At 61.3% G+C, this 8,423-nt stretch overlaps 1 protein-coding gene across 1 annotated transcript in view; it reads right to left on the reverse strand.

Moving 5' to 3' along the window:
• PDCD1 (programmed cell death 1) overlaps positions 1 to 2,342 on the reverse strand; it is a 3,743-nt gene extending 1,401 nt beyond the window's left edge. The window contains exons 1-3 of the mRNA XM_045297048.1: positions 2,029 to 2,342; positions 1,681 to 1,842; positions 693 to 727 (exon numbers count right to left, since the gene is read on the reverse strand). Coding sequence (XP_045152983.1) covers positions 693 to 727; positions 1,681 to 1,842; positions 2,029 to 2,275 — 444 coding nt within the window. The 5' untranslated portion in view covers positions 2,276 to 2,342. The remainder of the gene's footprint in view (positions 1 to 692; positions 728 to 1,680; positions 1,843 to 2,028) is intronic.
• Positions 2,343 to 8,423: the final 6,081 nt, after the last annotated feature.

Raw genomic sequence — 8,423 nt, forward strand, 5'->3', positions numbered from 1 at the left:
CCTCAATGTGTGCATACATGCTGACACATAGGCACACACCGACAATGTGCACATGCACACTCACACATATGCACATACCCACAATGTGTGCATACACTCACACATGCACACACCCACATGTGTGCACGCATCCTGACACATAAGCACATACCCACAATGTGCACACATGCTGACACATAGGCATGCACCCTCAATGTGTGCATGCACACTCACACATATGCACAAACCCTCAATGTGTGCACACATGCTCACACAAAGGCACACCCTCAATGTGTGCACACAGGTTCACACATATGCACACACGCTGACACATATATACACATTCACCCAGCACACACATACTGGAGCATGTGTGGGGAAAGCTGAAGGGAGCCCCATCTCTGAGTACCACCGTAGGGGGGCCTTGGGGTCCCAGGGTCCCAGACCAGAGTGGTCCAACTCCCACCCTGGGCCTGCCCCACCTCCCACACATGGGATGTTGCTGGTGGCCTGAGGCCCCATGCTGGGGCTTGTCCCACAGGTAGGTGACGCCCAACACATCCTCAGGGCCTCAGGTCCCTCTCGGCCCAGCAGACGGCCATGGCCAGGCATACACGTGGACACATGGATATGCACAGCACACACGTGGAAACACACACGGGCACATGTACTTGAAGGCCGCACGCACTCAAGTGCGTCCTGCTGGGACTCACCAGAGGTGTGTCATCACTGCGTGCTCCACCAGGCCCTGCAGAGGGACCTGGGTGTCAGCGTGCTGCTGCAGTGCCCCCCACCCCTTGGGCAGTGACACTGACTCCCATCGGGCAGTGACCAAGACCCTGCCTATGCCCTGGGCCAGGTTCCTGCACAGTGAAGCCTCCGGGTCTCCAGGTGGTCAGGGGTATGTAGTGTGAAGGAGAAAGACTGTCAGGGTGGGGGGTGGGGTGCGTTGCCTGATGCCATCGAGGGCGGTCAGGGTGTCGGGGTGGGGGTGTCACAAACCACCTCACTCCCTCAGTGCTGTGGCTTTTCAACTCTGACCACAAGCCTCACACAGCTGCTTACAGAACCCCAACTGGGTGCTGCCTACAGGTGGGCAGGGAGGGCGCTGCCTGTGGAGGGACACTTCTTATGGGGGGATGCTGTCTGCAGGGGGAAACTATCTGGGGGGGGGTGCTGCCTGGGAAGGGCACTGTCTGGGGAGGGGCGCTGCCTGTGGGGGCATGTCCCCTGATGGGCCTGTTGTCACGTGGGCATGTGTGTGGCCTTGAGAAGGGCCTCCCCTGTCCCTCGGGAGTGAGCCCCATGGACAGCAGGGACCATGTGCTGACCGCACTGTTGGGCTCGGTGGCAGGGCGGTGGAGGGATGGATGGAGGTGGGCAGGAGGCAGGGAAGGAGTACAGGGTGAGAGAAGTAGGGTATGGGGGGTGAGGGAGGAGGGATGAGGGATGGTGGGGAGGGGACAGAGATATGCAGGTAGGAGGGGGAGACAGTGGGAGGGTGCAGAGGCATGGGGGTAGGTGGTGGGAGGAGGAAGGAGAGATGATGGGGGAGGGGAAAGATAATGGGATGGGCAGGGAGGCTGTGGGAGGAGGGAAGATGGGGAAGGGGTAGAGATATGGTGATGGTGGGGGATGGTAGTGGGGTGGGGTGGTAGGTGGCAGGAGGGGATGGCAGGGAGAGGAGGCTGTGATGGCTACCTTGCATGCCCCTAGGGAAGACGGTGATCAGGACCCAGGCCAGCAGCAGCAGCAGCAGGATGCCCACCAGGACACTGGTGACGCTGACGACCAGGACCTGCAGGTGACCTGCGCCCCCTGGCAAGGGGCTGGGGTGTGCGGTGGGTGGTTCAGAGACACGGTCTGCAGGGAGACACAGGGAGGGGGCACCTCAGACTGGAAGCTACAAAGACCTGATGGGAGAGAGGCTGCACCTCCCTGCGCCCTGCAGACTCCAAAGAGCCATCAGTCTGATGGGGGCTGCACAGAGCCTTGCCCCTGGCACCCTTGTGCCCCCCCATCCCCTCGCTCCATGTCCCCAGCCCTCACCCGTCACGGTGAGCTGGGCGCAGGGGCTCTCGGAGATCTGGGTCTGGGGCGGAAGGTGGATGGCGCCGCAGTAGTAGTTGCCGCTGTCGTTGCGGTAGACGGCGCTGATGCGCAGGCGGAAGGTGGGCTTGCCGCCCTCCTGGGTGATGTTGAAGCGGGGGTCCAGGGACGACTTGCCGTTGTCCTTGGGGAAGGCGGCCAGCTTGACCGACTGGTTGTTGGGGCTGCCCCGGTACCAGTTGAGCATGGTCGGGGTGCTGGTGTTGGGGAAGCTGCACAAGAAGGTGACCTCTGCCCCCTCGGGAACGCTGACCTGTGGTGGCTGCAGGGTGAGGGGGCTCCCCAGTGGCCTCCCGGGGCAGACTGTGGAGAGAGGGGCCAGCTGTGAGGCCCCCACCTCCGCTGCCGCCCACACAGCACTTCTGTCAAGGCACCGCTGGCGTCTCCTTGCACGCCGCTGGGACTGGGTGCTCACCCTGCAGCTCTTGGGCTTGCTGAGACCTGACGCCGAGGGGAGGGGGTCGCTTCTGCCCACCATCCTAGCTCTGCTCTGGACCTTCCATTTCTCTCCTGGGGGTGCTCTCAGCCCCTGTGACTCTGGAATTGCACCCTCTCCTGGGCCTCTGCTCGGGATCCACAGCCCAACACCAGGGGGTGGGGTGGGGCTCTGAGGTTGGCTGGGTAGCACTGGCTTCCCCTGATGCCCCCAGCCCTGGACTCAGTTTGGCCTCTCTGTATGTCAGGGTCTTTATCCTCCTATCGGCTAGGTCAGGGCCGGGCCCACTCAGACCCACGGGGTCGCCCAGTAAGACTTGCTTAGGCCCACGGCAGGGCCTACTGAGCTGACAGGCCCACGGTGCTGCCAAACTCCCGTGCACTCCCAGGGCCAGGCTCTGGGAACACAGCTTGTACCATGAGAACACAGGGCAGACCACTGGTTTGTTGGTCCTCAGCCATGGCTGGCCGGCCCCAAATGAAGGCCTGCCAAGACCTGCCCCTGCCATTCATCCTGTGGTCACAGGCTCCAGGCCTCCTCCTGTCCCACAGCTGCCTGCTGACCCTCAGCGCTGACTCACATACATGTGCACACACACTCCCCAGTGCCAGCCACACATGCACACCCTCACACATGCACACACCCCTTCATGCGCACTCACACACCCTTAAGTGTGCATACACACTCTCACACACGCACACACACCCTTCACCTGTGCACACACTCATAACTGGTCAGTGCTGGTGGAGGGAGCATCCCTCCTGAGAGGCCCACGCAGAGCCCATACCCTCAGTCAGGACTCGACTGACTGGACTCGAAGCTCCTGTAGCAGAGCTGGGAGCCCTAGCTTCCCCAGAACCCCACAGCCCATGGCAGCCCCAGGCAGCCCCAGTGACAGGCCCGGGCCTGGGCCAAGGGCCTTCATGCTGGCTGCCTCTGGCTCAGCCCCAATCCTGGGGCCACTCTATTGAGTGTCTGCTTCTCCTACTCCCCCCACCCACGCCGTGACTCAGCAGACCCTGGAGGGACTCTTGTGCTTGTCAGGCCTCACAGATACACAGCCTGGTTGCCAGGGCTACGGTCCCTCTACTTGCAGGGACAGACTGGCCTGGTGGGTCGCTGTGACCTCGCTCCACGTGCCTGCGCAGCATCCTTCCCAGTGTGGCCGGGAACCGACCCAAGGGGGACGGGATGGGGGCAGCCACTGCAGGCCCCATCCCCAAAGCTCCCCTCCACCGTAGATTTTAAAGGCTGAGATGTGGCTTGGCCATGCAGCTCTGTCACCCTGCCTGTCACAGGCCAGCGCACAGGTGACTGCAGGTCTGTCCCTTCTCTGCAGACGGAGATGGAGGTAGGGATTGAGACTTGTCCCCAGCCAGCTGTGGCCCCTTCCCTCCCAGCAGTCTTTCTGGCTGCCCATGGTGGAGGGCCCGGCTGTAGTGACATGTCTCATTCGAGACCCAGCTGGCCTCGAGGGCAGTCAGTGTCTGTGAGCCAGGGCCAGGAGGCCACCTTGCAGGCTGGAGCCCTGGGGGTGCTGGCAGGCCTGCGTGTCAGGCTCTGTGGGGGCCTAGCTTGGGAGGGGTGGCGGTTAGCTGTCTCAGCCCTAATGACAGGTAAATCGAGGGAGGGACGGGGGCGAAGAAGCAGTGGAGCTTCTAGGACAGTCCCAGCTTGGTGGCATCTGAAGTGGCCAGGACTCCTTGGGGCCCTGGTCACACTGTGGGGGCCATACTGGGGACCCCACTGGCGGGATAGGCTGTGCTCAAAGATTACTACATAGGTGACCGCCCCAACAGGAGCAGAGGGCAGGGCAGTGGTCAGCACTTGGTGCTAGCTGAAGGGCCGATGGTTGGAGGGCACCAGCTGCTCTGCAGTGGGCAGTTGGTTCTATGGCGCACACAGCCTCACAAACTGTCCACAGGCGCTCACTGGGGGTCAGAGTTGACAGTGGCCACGGGGGCCAGATGCTGGTTTCTGGCCAGGTACCAGAGGCCCAGGGTGCTCATGAAACCCACCCCACCACCCACCAAGCGGGGCAGACCTTTTCCCAGCAGAAACACGGCCTCCTTGCCCCAAGTTACTGCGCCCTGGCCCAGGAGCTGGGTTCTCAGGGCCCCTGGGGGCGTAGTGGTCATCCATTGGGCTGTGGACCTTTCAAAACCATTAGGTCCTCCATGGGAGAAAGACAGGGCTATCTCTCCCATAAAGAGTTGGTCTCTGAACCCCCCCAGGGACAGTTCTCTTCTGCCCTGCAGGGTTGCCAGGGGTGGTGGCAGGCAGGGGTGCTGGTTTTGGTTTGGGCTCTGTCAGCGTCTGCCTGGGGATCAAATGTAGCTGAACCCCGCTGCCTCCCTGGGGGTGGGTAGGCCGCTAGAATCCAGCGAGAGTTTGAACCCTCCCTCCCTCCTCAGCATGGTGTCCAATCCAGTTCTGGGGAGACCCTGAGGTCCAGGACCCAGCCCCTGATCCCCCAAACCCCAAGACAAACAGCTTCCCCTCTGCCGTTTCCGGGAGCCCTCCTGGACTAGGCACGGAACCCACCAAGGAGGCAAATATTTACACACAGGTACTCTCTCATTCTTGGGTAGCCCCGGTTTTTCCTGAATTTTCTTTTGAGGGGGTGGGGAGCATGAGTGCCTGGCCAAGTGAGGAGCAGGAGACCCCATTGGGATGGCCCAGCCCTCGGTTGCTCAGAGCGTCCCACCTCCTACCCTGCGGCCTGCTGTGGGGGCCGTGCAGGAGCAGACAGCAAGGCAGTGAGCAGCAGTGGGCAGTGGGCCACGGCACCCACATGTGTCAGGAGCGCCTGTGGGTGGACTTGAACTACCATCCTGAGTGCTGTTGCAGGGAGCAAAAGGCTTTACAGGGCATCTGTAGCTGAAAGAAACCCCACAATCTAAACCTTGTAAGCCAAGCCCACACACTCAGATGTGCCACCGACCGGGTGACAGCTTGTGGATGAATTTAAACTATCAATGGCCTGCTCTCTGGGGCCACTGTGAGCCAGACTGAGTGGGGGGCCTGTCTGAATGGGTCAAAGTGGAGACCACAGTGAAGACCCAGGCTCTCGGCTCCACGTCAGTCCCACTCACAGTGAGTCTAGGGGACAGACAGAACCACTCCCTGGGGTTCCCAGGCTGCACACGTCCACAAAAGCAGTCAGCCGCCTCTTTCTCCCTTGGAGTGGCTGGTAGGCTTAAACTGCTGACCTTGTGGCTGATAACTATGGACACAGCGGGACCCTTTATGTGTATAAAGGACACCACAGGTGAGTCCATTCTTGCTGGGTCCATAGGAAACCTTGTTGACAATGTTAGTGCCAGTCTACTCACCCCACCAGCTGTCCCACGGCCCTGACTCCTGCGACCCAGGGTTCCAATGGACTTGAGCATCCAGAGCGTTTCCAGTGACTGATTTTTCTGGTAGGAGGTAGATTTGACCTCCAACCTTTACTATTCGGCGAGAGAAAACCCAGGCCCCAAGGGCCCTGGGGCCAGCGGACATAGCCACCAGATATGTGAAGGGAGTGTGTGGGGGCGACCAGAGCATGGCTTGTGCGTGCATGGACAGCATACATACGGGCTGCCCCACCCTAGCAGACATCAAGGTGCTCCTGTCCCCTAGTTGTTACTTTTCTGGGGGCTCAGCCCTTTTGAAAACACTAGTTGAAAACAATCCAATGAACAAATTAAAAATAAATGAGTCCCTGAAGAAAAAAGCCAGGAGTTGATGGAGAGGAGAGGCGGGGGAGGCGGTGGGCCTAGCAGCTCTAGAGGGAAAGAGAGGGCAGGTGGGTATACCGAGGCATGCCGCACCCCAGCAGCATGCCAGGGGCTGGCTGGGCATGAGCTGGCGGGTGGTGTCCGCAACCATAATTGGGCAGCAGGTTTCCAGCCCTGATGCACCTCTTGGGGGGAGCTCTGGCAAGGAATGGGGTAGGGACCCTCCTGAGTCCCCGCCTGAGTCCCAAATGCCTATTGGTGCTCCGTGCAGGCCAACAGCCCTGTAATCCCTGGAAAGGGGTCCGCTGCCAGGGGCTTGGTCGGGGAGGAGCAGGAAGGGGCCTTGGGGTCCAGGGACTCCGGGGTGTCTGAGCTCTGTGGTCCCCTCCCCCTGCCCTATGGCTGTGAGGCACAGAATCTGCCCCACCCATGCCCAGCCTCGGGGGTCCACGGCTGTGTGGGGCCTCCGACACGGGGGCCTGGGTCTCTCCTCAAAAGAGGGGGCAAGGGAGCCAGGAGTGGGAGCCCCTTCCTACGGCCCCCAAGGGGTGGTCTGACCAGGGTCCTGGGGCCACCTTCTGAGCTTGACGCCAGCCCTATCCCTGTGCCCACCACCCCGGGACCTGACCCCTTACCTTGGAGGCGTCCAGGCCGCCAGGCCAGCTGCAGCACGGCCCAGACGAACGGCCAAGGTGCCCGCGGGGCCTGCATTCCCACGCGGCCCACCCAGCCCAGCTCGGTCGTCCCGCCAGCGCTCAGAGCACCTGGGCCCTTGACGCTCCCTACCAGAAAGGAAACCCGCCGCTGGTAGGGGTGCAGGGAGGGCACAGCGAGACTCCGCCCCCTCTTCCTCCGCCCCCACGTGGTAGGGGTTGGCGGGCGGGCAGAGAGGCAGGGAGCGGAGGTGGGAAAGCGTTAGCGGAGGGGGCTCACAAAGTTCGTGGAATATGGAATTTTCCACACATGTGGACAGTTTGCGTGTATGTATACATAGAGAAAGAACCTTGGCGGGGGGTGGGGGGGGGCGGAGCACCAACTGCATTGGGATAAGGACAGATGGCCGTCTGCTTCTGGAAAGGTCCCCAACCCCGACACTCTGGGGGTCCCCGAGTCTGGCTCGCAGAGTCCCTCTGAGTCAGAACCTACTGCCACTGCGCAGGCAGCAGCGTGAGGGGGGGATCCAACAGATTCCACGGCGTCCTGGGCTCTGCTGCCTCCTCAGGGACCTTCATAAAGGTCCAGCCCAAACAGTGGCTCTGTGGGGGGCCCTGGGGGCCAATGCCAGCCCCCACAGCACAATCACACTGTGGTTTGTTGAGATACCTGCTGCACCGTGGGGTCACCGTGGTAGGCTGGTCACCGTGGTAGGCTGGCCCTCTTCTGGGAGAGACTTCCAGGAAACAGAAACTGCTCACACAGAGCAGAGAGCTGAGCCCAGGAATCTTAGCCCATGGGGACAACCCCCTCTATGATCCGCCCCATAGTCCTGCAGTGGCCTCTTCAGACTTGTTCCCGAACTCAAGGAGCATTTAAAAGGGACCTGTGGTGTAGATTGAAGAGCCCCAGGCATTCTTGGGGAATAGTTGGTGTGCCTGTGTGTGTGTGTGTGTGTGTGTGTGTGTGTGTTTGTGTGCCGGTGCGCATACACGGCCCTGGATGAGGGCCATGCTGAGAAACAGCAAGCCCGCACTTGGTGGTTTTAGCAAAGGTTTTCTCTGAGTTTAAGCGGAACTTTCTGGCTTGCCCTCCGATAGTGTGAGCCCTGGGCATAGAGGAGGTGACCAAGACCTCCACTCTTTGCCCAGGACCAGATCCCCACCCCAAGGGTAGCTGCTGCCTCTTCTCTTCCATCTCCAGCCTGAACTGCCCCTCTGAGGACCTGAAACAGGGGTGTGGGTATAGCTGCCCTCAATGCCCTGGGGGTGGGGGTGGCCCTCTCAAACTTCAGGTCCTGGAATGCTGTGGTGAGGGAGCAGCCGGTGGGAGTGGTGGGTGTAGTAGGGTCAACCAAGGGCAGCAGGGGCCAGTGAAGGGCTGTGTGGTCACCAGGGGGCAGTGGGGACAATGGGATCAGTCGGGGGCAGCGGGGGGCCAGGAGGAGCCCAACACCCACAGCCCGACTGCTTCACACACAGCAGCTGCTCCTGGCTGACTACCTGACCCCCGATCCCATG

This window comes from Echinops telfairi, unplaced genomic scaffold, assembly GCF_000313985.2.
Source record: "Echinops telfairi isolate 266 unplaced genomic scaffold, ASM31398v2 ScPeMD7_3;HRSCAF=10, whole genome shotgun sequence".
NCBI lineage: Eukaryota > Metazoa > Chordata > Mammalia > Afrosoricida > Tenrecidae > Echinops > Echinops telfairi.